Source organism: Electrophorus electricus, chromosome 15, assembly GCF_041902795.1.
Source record: "Electrophorus electricus isolate QZ-2024a chromosome 15, ASM4190279v1, whole genome shotgun sequence".
In the NCBI taxonomy this organism is placed as follows: Eukaryota; Metazoa; Chordata; class Actinopteri; order Gymnotiformes; family Gymnotidae; genus Electrophorus; species Electrophorus electricus.
The window spans coordinates 6,943,336-6,960,899 of NC_137511.1; the positions used below are offsets into that span (position 1 = coordinate 6,943,336).

At 38.2% G+C, this 17,564-nt stretch overlaps 1 protein-coding gene across 12 annotated transcripts in view; it reads left to right on the plus strand.

Moving 5' to 3' along the window:
• Positions 1-16,857, plus strand: part of stxbp4 (syntaxin binding protein 4) — a 28,732-nt gene extending 11,875 nt beyond the window's left edge. For 5 of the 12 annotated variants that reach the window (XM_081697494.1, XM_081697491.1, XM_081697492.1 and 2 more), the window contains 12 exons: positions 933-1,036; positions 1,606-1,702; positions 1,916-2,034; positions 2,172-2,261; positions 2,423-2,488; positions 4,856-5,032; positions 5,115-5,153; positions 5,719-5,832; positions 6,639-6,688; positions 9,532-9,674; positions 14,351-14,543; positions 15,239-16,855. In XM_081697494.1, the coding sequence (XP_081553620.1) occupies positions 933-1,036; positions 1,606-1,702; positions 1,916-2,034; positions 2,172-2,261; positions 2,423-2,488; positions 4,856-5,032; positions 5,115-5,153; positions 5,719-5,832; positions 6,639-6,688; positions 9,532-9,674; positions 14,351-14,543; positions 15,239-15,347 (1,301 nt within the window). In that variant the 3' untranslated portion in view covers positions 15,348-16,855. Of the gene's footprint in view, positions 1-932; positions 1,037-1,605; positions 1,703-1,915; positions 2,035-2,171; positions 2,262-2,422; positions 2,489-4,855; positions 5,154-5,359; positions 5,862-6,638; positions 6,689-9,531; positions 9,675-13,468; positions 14,544-15,238 lie in introns of those variants that run through there. The other 7 variants (XM_081697496.1, XM_081697497.1, XM_081697500.1 and 4 more) reach the window with 7 other exon arrangements.
• The last annotated feature ends 707 nt before the right edge of the window (positions 16,858-17,564 follow it).

Sequence of the window (17,564 nt, forward strand, 5' to 3'; positions counted from 1 at the left end):
AAGCTAAAGACCTGCTGACCTGCAGTATATGCATGTGGGGCCTCGTGCATTGAATGTGGACATGGTTTCTACCAGAGTCACTCTGTTCACAAGGACAATTCTAAACAGATGCCGCTGATCACGATCATTAAGCACCTGCGCGCGGCCATTGTGCTGTCCCCTGTAGGTGGTAATGCCTTGTATGACATATGGTACACATGGTGACACTGTGGCTTGAGGAATATTAAATGCCCACAATGCCTGAAATGGAATATCCCATTCACCTGGCATCCACTATCATGCCTCATTCAAACTCCGATAATTTGCATCACCTTGCCATGAGCACTCTGGCCTGTGTTTAGCCTCACTCACAAAATAACACCTCACAACTTATACAGGTGTAAGTGTTCCCAAGCCATCTCCTTAGGTAACACCACTTCATAGTCTATTTATGTGCTGCTATCCCATAACATTTGGCACATCAGTGTAAATCTAATTATTTACTGTCAGACATACAGTTTATGCATGGATAAACTGTATGCGTAACATCAATATAAAATCAGCTTGTATATAGTCCTTCCTTTTTTTTGCTCAACAGGTAGTCATTTTGTCCCGATGTACATGGTTAGCTCTGTTTCCTTGGCAAAAACATTTCTGAACAGCATTGGGCTTTTTCCTTACACCACTGTAAGGTGGTCTATGCCCTTGTTTCACATTAATCAGAACCACTTTGTTAAGTTATAGTGGAAAAAAAGTACATTTCTCCTGGGTCTCCGAAAATTGACAAACAGAGTAACTTGCTGCTGAGGAAAATTTGAAGCACATATAAACTTGAGCTAACAAGATCTGATCACTCAAATGGTTGAAAATTTGTCATGCAAAAAGTAATTTCTGTTGAGTCATAATGTTAGCCATGCACAGGAATGGACCTTCTCTTCTGTGTGTGTTGGCAGATGTTGCCGAACCCTGGAAGCCCAGCGCCCCTCTCGCAGGTGCCCAGTTAAGGCCAACTCCACACAGCTCTAGTTCCCAAGTAAAATTAGAGAGGCTGGAGCAGGTGAGTGCCTGCCCTCTGACACCCCTGTCCTTTGCCCCTTTGACCTCTGCCCCCTGCCCTTGTCTGCATGCCCATCAGGCTGACAACTGCTGCCTGACAAGACTCGTGACATGTAAGATTACAGATTAAAACCATTTTTTTGCATTTTTGGCTAAATGTGGATGACCCTGCCTTCAGGCTTTGGAGAGACGTTCCCCTCTTTTCTTGAGCCATTATGGGCTTGTTGCCTAGTCTTCACTGTCTTGCTTGATCATGAGGCTCATGGCATTATTGGCTGCTGTGCCAGAGTAGTTTCTAGTAATAACTGCTAGTGGATGTAATAATAAACCCCATAGCTTGAGACTTGTAAGAGCTTTGCAGCATGTCAAAAACCTTGTAAGTAGCAGCTGATCTAAAAAGTAAATTATGTGTTGCATGTGCATGAGAGATTGTAGAGGTGTGTGTGTGTGCGTGTGCGTGTGTGTGTGTGTGTGTGTGTGTGTGTGCGCATGTGTATTTGGAGGGGTGGTTAGAGGACACTACACTACACTGACTGCATTTTTCTAAAAGGACTTTGGTTCTGTTCAAAGGCTCTGGAATCACTGGGGCTTATTCCAGCTGAATCTCAGCTTCAGACTTTGAGAGAGAGGCTTCACGTGGGCCCTGATGGGACTGTAGCTTATGTAGGTGAGGAAACCTCACAAAGTTTGTCCAGTAACAAGATGGTAATTACAGTAAAAGTACTAATTTATTGTTATTAAATGCTGAAAAGAGTGGAATAAATTTTTATGTCCCAACAAGGCTTATTTTTGTTCAGAATGTCTCCATTATTGTCTATAGATGAAATTCAGAGAAGAGTACAATGCTTAAGTACATAATAATTCACGTTTTCTAACCCAGATTTTGAGACTCTGGCAAAAGAACTCTTCAAGTTGACAGATGAGCCTAGACTAGAACAGGAAACACACAGATTCACATCTGATGATCTCAATGACACCTCATCAAGCCATCAAAATCTAGTAGGTTTATATACATCTTAAACAATCTATCCCACTGTGCAAAAATAATTTTGAGCAATGATGCTATTAAAAAGCTGTTACATTGGCTGTATGCATATAGCCATGGTGAAAGTATGTGCCATTTTGTGATCTCCAAGGCATTGACGTCTGACTCTGATGACATTAATGAGATGGAAAGATTAAGAAAAGATCACATTGATGCCTTAAGAGAGATAAAGAGACTGCAGGTAACTGTTTTATATCTGTTCATGTAAGAACCAGTTTATTTATCAGTTCACCTTAGGGCCTCAGCTCACAAATATATTTTAAAGCCATTTATTCTACTGGATAGGGATTACTGTAACTCAGCTGAATAGAAAAATATTCACATATTACATCTCTCTAACAGGACAAGTTGGCTGAATCAGATAACCTTTTTCATAATGTCCGGCAGGAGCTTATTAAAGTCAAACAGGTAAGCAAGTGTTATTTAACTGGACCTTGTCAAAATTAGATTTGCATTGTAAAGTTTTGGAAGTTCCCCTAGGAGGAGCTCTAGATACATTCACATTCCGGTTTATGGCCACTACAGGTGCTCTCTGCAGTGTAATCCTATACCGTTGTTCTGTTTGGACAAATACTTTCTTTATTTTAAATGTCCACAACACAGTACAAACTATGCTGAATATTCCATGTTTTATTATTTTTAACTTTTTAAAATGTATTTTACCATATATGGCCATGCTGTCCTCTACAGGCTATCCAATTTTCAGTATTATATACTAACTCAAAGCATCTTTGGGTTGAGGAGATGTGCACCACCCACTACATGTGGGAGTTAGAGTATTTAGGAGATGGTACACATGATAGCTCATGTATTGGAATAGTTCTGTTCTCTGAGTCATGAAAATGGGCTCAACTCACAGGAACCCTATGGATTCCATCTCAGAGCCTCAGAAGTGCAGTTACATAAACCAAATTCAAGAAGAGCATGCCAACTCCTATTACTCTCTAATTAATTTTGCCAGTATGTTGAAGGACATTGAAATTATGACTTTGAAGTAGTGCTAGTGTTTTTTCATGCAGTCTTATTATGCCAGAGAAGCTTTTTGCTCTCCATTTGTAGTCTACATTTCCTGTTTGTACTAAGATTTTATTGATTTAGCCTTTTTTTTTTTTGTCTTTCATGACTCTGAACTATGTTCAAATATTTTATTGCAGCTGGTGGTTGACAGTATTATAATTACCTCAACAGGAATTCATAAGATTTATCAAATATGTTTGATGTGTTTGATCAACTTATAAGAGTGTTTATCCAATTTGTGTCTGATCAGCATTATTCATTATTAGAATATTTTTAACTCATTAATTTTGAATAAGGGTGAACCTGAATTATTGGAACTGTTTGACATTTCCTGGTCTTGTGAAACACTCAAGGCAACGCGTCTCTTCCCTCTCACCATGCTCCACATAGTGGCTCTGATTTGTGGCGTCAGCATGGCACTGAGCCCCATTACCAAGTTCAGAGCAGTGGCAGCTGAGCATAGCGCTGAAAGCCTTGTGAAAGAGGCTTTTTTTTCTCTCTCTCTCTCTACTAAGCCTGGATCTGCCTCTCTGAATCCGTTCTGCTCTTTTCACCTCCCCACCCACTCTCCCCAAGCTACATATGCCATTAGAGTAACAGGTAGGCAGACTTGCTGCACAGTGGAGGATCAGCAGGCTTTTAAGCCTTCCCTTTGGAGATGAGTGTACAGGCAACGGGGCTGTCCACGCATCACACCAGGGGCACAGGGCCCTGAAAAGTGGGGGTGGAGGAGCTATGACCCATGTGAGGTGGAGCTGGCCATGTGGCTCGGGGATGAGGTGTCTCCATTTGAGTCATTGCGACATGCAGCGTGCTTGCAGAGCATTTAAAATGCTGCAAATATGCGGTGCATTAAATTGACTGCTAAACTGTCCTTCCCACCAGTAGAAAAGGCTGTGCATCTTTTTCTTCTGCATACTTAAACATATATGTGCCTTAAAAGTAGAATAATCTAATAGAATATTAGCTATATTTTTCTTGGCATACCGATTGTTTATGAGTAAGATAATGAGGCTTATAGTAAATGGTGTGCTTGTATTGCATGTGTAGCCTGGAGCTTTGAGTCTAGGCATCGCTTCAGGTCATGTTTTTGTTTTGCCAGCGGCAACTGTGATGTAAGGTTTGGCACAGGGCTTGAAGTTTTGAAAGATTTTTAATATCTCATTTCCAAAGGTTTACATTAGTTCAAATTATCAGGTGTATCAAGTAAGCACAGGTGTGTAGAAGCAAATGTGAATCATTTTGGGTAGTGAAATCATTCAAAGCGCTAGTGCTGCCTCTCCTTTGTTGGGCCCTGTGATAAACCAGTGCTTTGTAATTGCCCTGAACTGCTTGCATTTCTTTTGTTTGGTCTTCTGTTGACTGTGTTCTTTAGGACTGAGATGTAGTCCCCTCACCACATTATGTTGCAGCCTGTTTTTGCAGGTGCTGTGCCTTTCATGCCCAACTCCATGGTCTGTTTACTCTCTATAGGTTAAATGAACTCAAAAAGTCATGTTTGTGCAAGCCACGACATGTGAAAGCCTCTGCACTCAATGGGACAGGGTACTGTAAGAGTTGAAGCTGATCTTGAACAGTGCTCGGTCATGCTGTGAGTGTGGGGGTGGGGGTTCTAAAGAGGAGTGGTTAGGGGGAGAGGGAGCAGGAGGGAGGGAGCACATGTTGGGCCTGTCTTGCAGTGCACCAGGTTATGTTCTTCTGCTATGCTGTATGTGCAATCTGAGCAGTGCTGTTCTCTCCCTGACCACTCCACTGCAGGAGGCAAAAGCTGCGGTGGAAGAAGGAAGTGCTCTGCAGGCGTGCCTCCACCTGGCCGAGGCTGCCCAGAAACAGACGCGGGGGATGGAGATGGACTATGAGGAGGTCATCCGCCTCCTGGAGGAAGAGACAGCAGAGATTAAGTCCCAGAGGAGCCAAAGGTTCAGCCAGCCCAAGGTATCCGCCAGAGGAAGCAGGTCTGCCACCCACGAAAGCATTAGTTTCACATTCTCATCCCCACTTCTGCATCCCTGCCCAGATCCAGAGCAGGTTTTCCTTCCATCCTGTACCGATGAAAGTAGGTCACTGTTTGCTTTGTATTATTCAGTAACTGGGCTGATGTGCAGTGGAGACTTTAACATGATCTCGCGGGGTGACGTGGGCTGATGAAGTTATTCTTGAAAATTCTTCCTAGCAACCTCATAGGTCACAGGGGAGCCTTATTTCCTGTACTGTAATTGTAAGGCTGTTTTTTTTTTTTCTCTCAAATTCACTGAATGGAAGATATCAGGAGGAGGTGGAACAGCATACTTCAGTGTCGCTGAAGATCACAGCCAATGATGTTTAAATGAAACATCACATCTTCTCAGATTATGTTATATATTTAATTAGAATTTCAATTATTTCATAGAAAAAGCATATTAATGTAGTAGCACAGTTCCTAAGCCTAATAATAGGTACTCAATTTCATGTATAGCCATTGTGAGATGGAACACTAGCATAATTGCTAAAATATTATCTTTGCTTCACTTCAGTACATTTTGTAGATGGGTCATCCAAAATGTCAGTCATTAATTTTGTCAATATACAGTTGATACTTTTTAAATAGGTGAAACCTTCTGGTAATTCCACTATTCATACAGGAAGAGAAAGAACTGAAGAAGAGGGTTGCTTTGCTCGAGTGTCAGTTACAAAAGAGTGAAGCTGCGAAAAAAGGCTTTCAAATATCTACGGGTAAACTTCTGCACTTTGTGGAGGTAATGTATGTTAATGTTCAATGAAGAACACCTTTTCAGAAGTTTTTGTATTGCTTGCACTCTGTTATGGGGTAAGAACCCAAAGGTATACCATGTACTCTAAGATCTGAATTTAACTGGTTTTTGGGGATTTTTTAATGGTCCCATTAGGAGAACCCTATTTGCCCAATCAAGACCTGGTTCTAACTTGTAAACAACTCTGATATAAACATTGGCTTGAAGTTGAGAGAATTTGTTGTCAGAGTTATCTTTTCACTGCAACCTGAGGAGTCACTGCTATATTAAGATTCGTTCATTTATTTTTCTACTGCTATGTAAGGACATTCAATCATTCAGGAAATTAATACAACAATGGTTTGAAAAGACATAAAATATGACTGATATAATTAAAATAATGGAAATACATTTTTAGCATTTAAGGGTCATAGCATTTAGCTTTAGCTATATCCAAAGTGATATGTACAATTATGACTGAACACAATTTGAACAATTGAGGGTTAAGGGCCTTGCTCAGAGGTCCAGCAGTGGGGCTTGACTGGCAACCTTCTGATTACTAAATGTCCTGTTGAACCCAAACGAACGCTAAATGTCACGGACCACATAAACTAAACAAAAGCTTATGAAAAAAATGAAAATGATACCTATGTTAGACTAAGATTAGTCCTAAACCTAAGCTAAAATGAACTTACTACTGATATTACAATTTTATTCAAGACGAGCTTAATCGATTTCCAGGAAAATATATATTTTTGCATACAATAATCTAAATTATATCATCTAAATTACATTATTTTCAACTATCCCAGGTCATGGAAGACTTCCTAAGAGAAAACCAAGGGGCTTTTAGAAACTATAGGTAAGTGTAAGGAATCTTCTGACCCGAGTGGCGATAGGCATGGAACTGGACACACAGACTCCCTCGATGAAGTGACACATTTATTAACAAAAGACACAAACAACAACAGTGGCACTCATACACAACATTAATGAAAGTCATGACTCATACATGTAACGAAACACAGACTATAGTAACATTGAACGAAGATTACATACGAGTTTCACATATAGCAGCAGACTAACAATGACCATCACAGTACACACACTATCAGAGATTTAAATAGACAAAAGACACAAGACATTAAGCCCTGTGCAGGTGCGTACAATTACAAAGGGCGTGGTTACAAATAAGGTGAACCCCCCTGCCATGCAGCAGGCCATACCACATGACTCACGGGGAGGAACGTCCCATGACAGTTTCTCTCTACCCTCATGTCCAATCAACAGCTAGACAAGCATCCCTCATTAAAACGAACACAGTTAAAGAAATTCAGTTAAATGTTTCATACTCAACAGAAATAACAATAATCCCTCCTAGATTTAATGCTGTAAGGTGTCCTTTAATGACTAACACAATAAGACTTTCAAAGCAGTTGCAGAGGGTTGCAGAGGTCAAAGGTCACTCGTAAAGGCTTGATTTTGAGCAGAAAGCAGGTGTAATGCTATCACTGGCATAACTAGGCACTGGTATAACACCGCCAGTATATACTGACCATATATATATATAGTTCATATAGTTCCTAGCAGTAGTTATGTTTCTGGGGTCTGGAGAGTATTAGTATGTATCTGGGGTCTGGAGAATAGTGAGAATAGTATATGTTAGGAAAAACATAAAGAAAACATAGAAAGTGTTTTTGAACTAAAATCTGTGGTGGATATTAATGTTCTTTTAGCTTTGATCAAGAAATACAGTGTCTTAGTGACATTTTTATGCTCATGGCATGCGTTTGTTCAACATAAACCATCATCAATGAAGGCACTAGAATGAACTTTTAAATGTCTTAACATAGATGTTGTCACCCTTCATTGGTTATCAGAGATAAAGATCACTTAAAAAGACATATGATACTCCATTTACATTTCTGCCCCCTTATAAACAAGTGGTTGCTGCTTCCTTCACAGGGCTTTCAACCCTTATCAGTACATGTAAAATGAACAATTAATGATGTCAAATAAATAATGAAAAATATCTTTACATAAATTTAGCATGTAATGACATCAGAATGTCACATATCCTCTAAATACCTTTAACTGCCAACTGAGTATTGGTGAGAACTCCACACACACACACACACACACACACACACACACACACACACACACACACACACACACACACACACATATATATATATATATATATATATATATATATATATATAGATAGATAGATAGATAGATAGATAGATAGATAGATAGATAGATAGATAGATAGATAGATAGATAGATAGATAGATAGATAGATAGATAGATAGATGGATAAACACATTCCAATATTCCATAACACTCTATCCATGTCAGTGGGTCTAAGCACATGAAGCATCTTCCCCCAAACCCCCTTTCTGTATGAGGTGTCATGCTGGGTGCTGTCTTGTAGCTTTCATGCTCCCCTGCTCTGCATGTTTTGTTCAATTCAGGTCAAAGGGAGAACACGTCAGGTTAGCTTTTGTAACAAGTCCACTGAATACACCTAATACAAAAACAGCACTTTCCCCCACCTGAGGTTCTAAGACATTTGTAGAAAAATCCTGTTCAAAAGGATTTCATGCAGACTTGTGTGATGGAGGAGCTATTACAGTGCAAATCCCATTCCAACATATTTACAGCATGAGAATGAGGCCAACAAATAGGTAATTCAATAAATTGATTTATATCAACAGAATATTGTTTTTCTTTGATTTTTACTGGACATTGCTTCTCTCTTGAGCAGCCAAAGACATGTATATCTGCATGTCTGTCATGCCAGTCTTACCAAAATGTAATGCTGAACAGAACAATCAAAAGTAGAAGTTTTGAAATCTGCATTATACAGCAGAAAGCTTCTTATCAGTCTGCATATTTAGCTGCATTTGTGATTACAATTATATGGGCATTCATGAATATGAATATTTATATTTTCTTCAAGGCTGTCAGCTCCCCCCTTTTTAACTTCTCTCCACTCAACTTTCTGTTCAGATCAGACCCTAGATCAATATAATCATCATCAATTGTGATGACAATAAAAAGTGCAAACTGTCAATAGGGTAATATTCATCCAGAAAGATTAAGTGGAAAAGTGACTAATAGAAATTCCACTTAGACTATAACTAGTCCACAGGCTGCTGAGTTAAACATTTTTTCTCAAATAATCGTTATTTGTTATCCTCATCAATAATCAATAACTAACGAGGTTGGTTTTAAACATTTCATAGATGTCCTTTTGAAGGGAACTAGGGACATGAAGATTTGCAATAAAATCTGCACTACAGCAAAATATTCTTCTATTTTGTTTCTAATATTATTGTAGTCCACCATTTAATTATTATTATTATTTGCATTTATACAGTGCTTTTCTCAAACTCAAGGATGCTTTTACAAATATCACTCTTTTTTTTCTTTTTTTTACACACTCACACATCTGATGAGAAGCAGCAGCCAATTTTGCACACAGCGTACTCTCGATCAGAAGCCACAGACCCCTGGGGGACTGCACTAGGCACAGGGAAAGGGGACCAACCATCACTGGACATACATGAACACACACACACACACACACACACACAGGAAAATTTAGAGTATCCAATCAAACTAATTAATCAGTCTATTCCTTGTAAATATATAATCATATATAATTTGATAGGTGCTACTTTTCCTGTCTTGCAGCTCTCAGAATGAACTGAAGCAGGCAGCGCATTCTCAAGCTTTGGCTCCACGAGATGGAGTTAAGGTGTCCAGGATGGCCTCAACCCTTGCCTTAGAGGCCAAGGAGCTCAGTCGCACGGTTAGATCCATTCTAGAGGTGGACCGTAAGTGACTTTGCAATTCCAGTTTAACCCACGGCATCTAAATCAACCAAAATATTTTTTTTCTAATGATTCTCAATGGATTTGTTCAGGAATATTATAGCTCTGGAGTAGAAACTGTTCCTCAGTCTTGCAGTGTGGATGCATGTGCACCTATAGCGCCATCTGGAGGGCTGGAGAGTGAAAAAGGTGGTGGCAGCGGTGTGTATGCAAATGACTTTATGCTGATGACTGTACAGAAATATCAGGAACTGCAGATTGCTTCGAGAGGTCATGGGTGGTTTCCAGTGACTCTCTGGGTGCACTTGATGACCCACGACAGGGCTTGTCTCTGCTGTACCATGTCGAGACGCTGTACATATGGATGCTCTCAATACTACAGCAGTAGAAAATGACAAGCAGATCTTTGCTGAGGTATATTTTCCTTAGAGAGCTCAGAAAGTAGAGCCTTTGTTGTGCTTTCTTTATCAGTTCTGTGGTATTGGCAGTCTATGATATATCCTCTGAAATGTGGATGCCCAGGACACGTGTGTCCTTTTCCAGGGAGGCTTGTCTCAGCTGCAGCTGTTTGAAAATTCTGTAACCCTTTTGGGAGTGCCCTGCAAAAGGGGCTTTAATGCACCACATTCCACAGTTCTACAGTACAAGTAAAGTGGTGCATTGTTAGCTATGTGAATAGCAATGAGCAGGACTGTCGTAACATGGAATTTTCTAATCACGGGGTAATCATACTTCTCAAAAGGTTTAACTATTGCCCTAATAGGAAAGATGTTTTTTTTTATTTCAGGTCCAATTTAGGTGTGCTTTTTATCATATCCATTTCCTTATTTATGAAGGTATACATTATTTTACCATATGTAATTTGTGGGTCTGATGGATGGCTTAGGGTTTTTGATCCACATGTCACTCATGTTTATACACTAGAAAAACAGTAATATATGACCACTTAAGAATTCCTAAAGGCTTGGTTCTGATTAAAATTGTAACATGTGAAAGGAACTGCAATAATTGAGACACATGTTTTTGATATTTTTAAAATCGTGTTGTTGATTTCTTTGAAATGACTTGCCTCAGGGAAAAGTTAGATTTTTGACATAATTTCACTGTAACATTATCAAAGGCATTTTTCATTTTTTGTTCATCTACCAAGAGTGTCAATAATTCAGAAGCATATTGTACAATATGGCATAAACCCATCAGGAAAAAAAAATCTTGTTGTGGCATACAGTTTGAAAAGAATTAGGTCACCCTATAAGGAAATGCAATCTAATGTGAATGTGCATTTACTGGTAAAATAAGCCCACCGGGTCTGATTCACCTCACTGCTGAAATCGTTGCCTAGATACAAAGCTGTGAAAAAAACAACCTGTGAGGTTCTTCAAAAGCAGCCTATGTCATGGAGCATGCTAGAGTATATAACCATGCTACACATTGACTGATAAATAAGGTTGTTTAGTAGAGCACAACTATCAGAAATCTTCTAGCTGACCAATTGATTTCCTCAAACCTAGAAAATTATTACATTCAGCTATTATAGTTAACTGCCACTCTTGGTAGAAATGAACAAAAAAAAACCACTATAATAAAATCATCTTCTCTTATGTTGAATACCAAAAATCAAAATACTTTTTAATGAAGTAAATCAATCCAAATTTAAAAAATAAATTCACGAACAGCAGAATTGTATCTCGCTGAAAGTTTAAATTTCTCCCTTATTTTCAATGTAACCTCAAGATGATCATAGTTTATGTATATGTCGAACAAAAATCATATTGTATGTCTATCTGAATGGTCTTAGCATTAAGCTATAAAGCTATTTGTGATGGTTATTTCTTCTTACTGAAAAACCTAAGCAGCAATCTGTGCTTTTTCATGCCTTGGTTCAGCAATGTGCTAGAAGGACAAATAACTAAGACAAGAAAGTTCCTTAAACTTACCTTACCAACAAATAGAGGTAGTTGTGTTGTGTAAAATCCAGTATATAATTAATCTAATTCTGAGGACAATTTCCCAAGCAATATACAATGCCTCTCCATATTCTGAGTGACTGATTTAGTCTAAAATAAAATGTGTGAAAGTGATTAAGTGACTTATGTAATTTGATTTAATTTTTGCAAAGTTGCTTTTTTGGACCATGTCATGTAGAAGAATCACAAGATGTATTTATTCACCCGCATTCCCAGATTCCCCCCCCCCCCCCCTACACAGATTATCATCTAGCGTTACTATCAGTTTAATAACATTTGAAGCCTTTCGTTCAAAAAATGTACATGCTCAGTTTGAAGTCAAAGAGGGGGAGTGAAATATTAAGAAAAGATGCAGAGATACGGATAGATGAGAGAGGATGGAGAGTGAAAGAGCAAGGACTGTGGGGAGGGGTCAGAATGATAATCAAAAAGGAACCAAAGGACCAGGAGAGAGAGAGAGAGAGAGAGAGAGAGAGAGGGAGAGAGAGAGAGAGAGAGAGAGAGAGAGAGAAGGATGGGAGGGAGAGTGAGAAAGAGAGCAAGACTTCAGGGTAAACATGGCTCACACACTACACAACATGTGACCTCTCTAACAATGATGCTCACATTTCGGCTGAGTGTTGTCTTCTTTTTTTTTAAAGTTGCACATGGAGTGCTATTCTCTTCTTACCCACTGAAACCAATGAGGGCGGTCTTAGCTTGGGAGACACATTGCATGGGTTGTCATGTGACAAACTGCAGACTACTCAGTGACTCATCAGTATGGTGGCAGAGAGACCCAAGTTTTGATCCAATCCTGACCAATAGAAAAACTGAATATCGGCTCAGTCAATAAAGAAGCAAAGTGAAATGTCCCTTCAATTTTCAAATTTCAAATGTATTTATGTAGCATTATTACAGCATACTTTGTAAGTATCTTTACAAATGTATGGGTTCAGATCTCTAATGAGCAAGCAGAAGGTAGCAGTGACAAGGAAAAACTCCCTGGGTGGGATTAAAGAAGAAACCTTGGGAAGACCAAGACTCAAGAGGGAGCCCATCCTACATTGTGCAGCCCAGCTAGCAACCAATCCCTACTTTATTACATTATTTTTAGTCAAAGTAGCCACTTCAATGTAGCCTCAGTTACTCCAGTGGGTTTAGGGTGGGCGGGCTGTTGCTGACATGACAGCATCAGGTAATCTACTGGCAGCATCGGTTCATCAACAGGCAGGACCGGGCAATTTTCTTAGATGCTTTGTCACCAGAGCCTATATTGCATTTTATGGAACTTGTGCCAAAAAGACTGTAACTACATATTTCTTTTAGACTGTATAGCTCTCTGGGCATTTTGCCAAAGAAGAATGGACCAAATTATGTTTGAATGTAAATTTTTCCCAATCCCAACACACTCTTATCTGACTACATCTTAAGCAAGTTAATACCTTGCTTCCAACAAATCAACAATCCTCATTAAAGTACGGTTCACAGCAAACAAAGGGCTGATTAAGATTTGATGTCATCATTAGTGTGGGGTTAAATATTCTCTATTTTCTTACTGATTATAGGCCAGTTAACATGCATGGGAATTAGTAAAACTTTAAAACCTGACTGATTTGTCTTTGGCTTTGGCTGTCAGTTAAATAAGCCATTATATACTTTTTATCACTAAGCATTTTTTAAATATCTTGTTTTATTGGAAGATATGTGATAAATATATTATAGATTTGATTCTTTACATTGTGTGTATTAACAGATATACATTCCCCATTCACTTTATTAGAAATGTCTATCTTGGCCCTGCACTCATTGGCCATATTATTAAGTACACCTGTCTTGTTCATTTTACAGTTAGAGAATTCCAGACGGGATCACCTGTATTGGATACACATGTCCTGCACAACTGATCATCTAGCTTCTACCACACTGATCATTGTCCAGCTTCTGACCAAAGGACCACTGTTAACTGGACATTAGTTGGGCTAAGCACATAGTGTTGTTTGTGGTGTTGTCGTGGGCATTGCACTGAACTGAATATATCACAGCAGAGTTTCTTTAGTTTTTACATGTGTCAGTATCACTGCTGCATTGTGAAAGATCTGCAGACTAAATCCATCCAACCAACAGCAGTCCTGTGAACAGAAACTGACTGTTGTAGGATGACTAACACAAAACTGTGCTTGGTAACAGATGGGTTGGGGCCTGAAATGTGTACTTACAAAGTTTGTTTTTTTTTCACCAATAAGTAATGTTTCTAATGATGTGGTCACTGAGTTATGTTGCTAGGTGTTAAATTTCCTACATTGGGTATTTCAGGGTCACTTTGGAAAGGCTTTGGCAGGGATTTGAAACCTAGTAAGACTGCCCCTGTTGAAGAGTCATCATAACAAGGCCAAATTAGACTTTTTGTGGTTTTTAGAGTCAGTGTTCTCAGCTGATCCCCCCACTATCATTTCAAATGTGCCATGCTGTTCCCTAGAACAGTGTGTAAAGCAGTGTAGTGTTTTGGATTCTGGATCTTAAGTGTGAAATATAAATAACTGAAGGACAGTGGATGATGTAGCCTACTGAAAGCTCCATGAAATTATTACATTTTTCATTTCAGCTTTGCAATGATATGTACAGCATACTAAATCAGAAGTCAACAAGCGCATCAGATTCATAAGTGTTTTGTTTGTTTGCATGCTAAAACACTTTATATGTGCCTATTTACTCCAGCACCATAAATTGCAGATAGGACATTTTCCCTGCTGCAACCCACTGAGGATGTAGACAGTCAGCAGAAGTGTGGTATACTAACCTGCTTTTATCAGCTGGAAAAGAAAATGGAACAAGGATGTTGTCTTCTTGTTATCTCTCTGCCCTCAATCTTACCATATGGCTGGGATAAAGCTTATTCTGCAGATGGGGTCAAATACTACATCAAGTAAGTTTCTGGTATGGGGGACAAAATGGCTTCTAACATGCTCATTGATAACTATTTATTCTTTACTTAAATCTTTAATTTACAATTATTGTTTTCTGAAAATAGCACAAAAAGAATATTGCTTTTTCTGAACCACAACAGATACTAACCTTCCAGTCTTCAGCAGCTGACAAAATGATATAGGCTTTTCCATCTCCATGCTTATTTTCAGCCCTAATGTGCATCACTGTGCCTCCAACACAGCAATAACATTGCTGCAAACATTTACAGTAGACTGCCAAGTGTAGCACTGACTCCAGCTCCTGCTGTCTGTCTGCTCACAGAGTTGAAGTTTCTTTTTGCAAGCTAATGGGTATTTTGACATATTCAAATGGAATATGAACAGCATTAAGATGTCTAATAAGTAGCTAAAACAGACAATCATTTGCACTTTAACATCACATTTGATCAAGCCTTGGTTTTTCAGATGTAACATAGAATAAGGTTTATCATAACTTGATTAAGTATCACATTAAACACACTGCATGAAATGACCCAGGCCTGTTTCATCAAAGCATACTGGTGTTAAGATAATGATTAGAGTGAGGGGTTTACTATATAATGATACTTATGAAAAACTATTTTTGAAAAACAGCCCATGAATTTATTTGTGAAAAATACATTTGCTTAATGTGACATGTCTTTTTTCTGTCTAGTCATGTGACCCAAGCAACATCATGGACCTACCCTGTGATCAACTCCCTTGGTCTGTCTGGACCAGGGGCAAACGACCAAAACAAGAGCTCCACTGAGTTCAGGGACTAGACCCAGCCTCATCCCAATTATTTATATTACATTTTTTCAAGCCAAACAGGTCTCTTAGATTATCGGGGGACATATACATTCATATAATCATGGGATATAGTGACTGTTGCAGGACATGAAAGTAAATATAACACTAAAAGAAACAAATGTTCATATTTGGACAATGTTAAAATTGTTAACAACCACATTTGCACCACCCCCCCACTTGTGTTGATTTTAGCTTCATGTTTTTTCCATCTACCTACTTTGTATTGCATTTCAGGAATTTTCTCCTTTCATCTACTCTGTTGTTTTCTCTTTTTACAGTACATTCACCAAAACAATGGCCAGAGCCATTCACCTTTTCCATTTTCCAAAGAAGTCAAACAATGTCAAAACTTTTAGAAGTCAAAGAACATGGCATGGCCTCTTATTATGACAGCAAAAGTGTGTTAGAGGACAAAGTGAGCATGAATCATGATGAACTTTAACTGACACAGTTAACTGACAGACTGAATCTTTGCTTGACATAGCGACTGCAGATTTTTATAGTAGTTTACAATCTTGTCTGTATTAATCAGCAACAACAGTCATTGTTTATTATTGTTTTACTCTTATGTGTCAGTCACATGTGCTACATTTAAATAAAATATATTTCACAGTCCATTATGATGTGTTATTTGGACATAATTGTACATTCACGATTCATTGTTGTGCACAATGACATTCACAACACAACAAATCAATTTAACTTTGTTTTAACCTTTGTGAGATTTATTGTTGAGAAACATAACACACTTGAGAACATATTTACTGAAGCATGTGTGGTTTTAGTTGTCTCCATTTCTGGTAGATGTGTTAATGTACCCCAAACCTATGCATTTTTTCAAAAAATTATATGTTTAGCAAGTTTCCTTTGCTATTTGCTGATTTGTTTCTAGCTTTTATTATTTTAAACTCTGCAAATGTGATTTATATTTGAATGATATTTGTGAACAATTAATTACATTTTTACATTTTCATGTCTTATCTGGGATTTTTATTTGTTTTGCTAGTAATAAAGTTCAGCTATCAAGAGATATTTTAATGTGCATTTTGTTAAAAGTATAACGTTTCCAGGATTGTATCTATTTCAAGCCAGCCATCTGTGATCTGAGTTGGTGTGCACTACAGGAATCTACACAGTACACTTGGTGCCTGGGGTGAGGAGTATTGATTTTTTTTTTCTTCCCAAGAATTTGCTGTTAAACATGTCTGCCTCTAGGAATTTAAAATCACATGAAACATATTTTTGCACAACTATCCCTCTCTCACAATACAGGTGGCTTTCTTACCCCCCCCCGCCACCCCACTAATATAATAAAGTACTCAGCACTGGCATGTCTTATGAAATATACTGTTCTTTTCTTTGTAGCCTTTTAAATAAATAATCTGTGATTTTGAAATGTTTCAGGCAAAAGATTGCAGGCTATATGGTATTAATCTGTGATAAGCAGACTTGATCCAAATCACTATAAATTACTGAACTTCAATGGTAAAATATAACAGGAATGAAATTCAGTTATTTTGAGGCAATTCTAATGTTTAGTGTAAGACATTTTAAATTAAATATAAAGTAAAGCACAATTCAAGGTACCACCACTATAGGACTTTGTTCTAAAAAAAATTATTATTTTTTTCCTATTTGTGTTCTGGAGAAAAGATACCTCAACAACTCAATTCAGTTATTATATTATATTCATTCATATTGTATAACAGTATATGGGCTATAATAGTATAGGCTATATATCTGGTTCCTTTAAGCATGGATGGTTGAAGCCCTCTATCACACACAATTACGAGAAGTAGGCTATAGCCTTCATATCTTGTTTAAGGATGAGAGAATGCTAATGGTTCACAAAAACAGAGATTCTAGAGGTTCACTTGGTAGATTTACTGCATTAGGCGTAGGGCAACCTAATGTATTTCATACGCAAACCAAACTAACGGTGGATAAAAACACGCAATTAATTTAAAACAGCATTATTTAAGATTGCTTATCTTCTTGCTAGTTATACATTAATGTAAAGTAAGATAAAGTCGCCTAATAAGCCTACAGTCTGCTTTCAATTAGGCAGACACATGTTGCTACATGTGGCTCGTGTTCCAAATTAAAAGAGGCGATGCCATGTATGGCCTACTTTTTGTTGGGGACATCACATCTATTGCTTTAGCAACCAGTTGCCAATGAAACTTAAA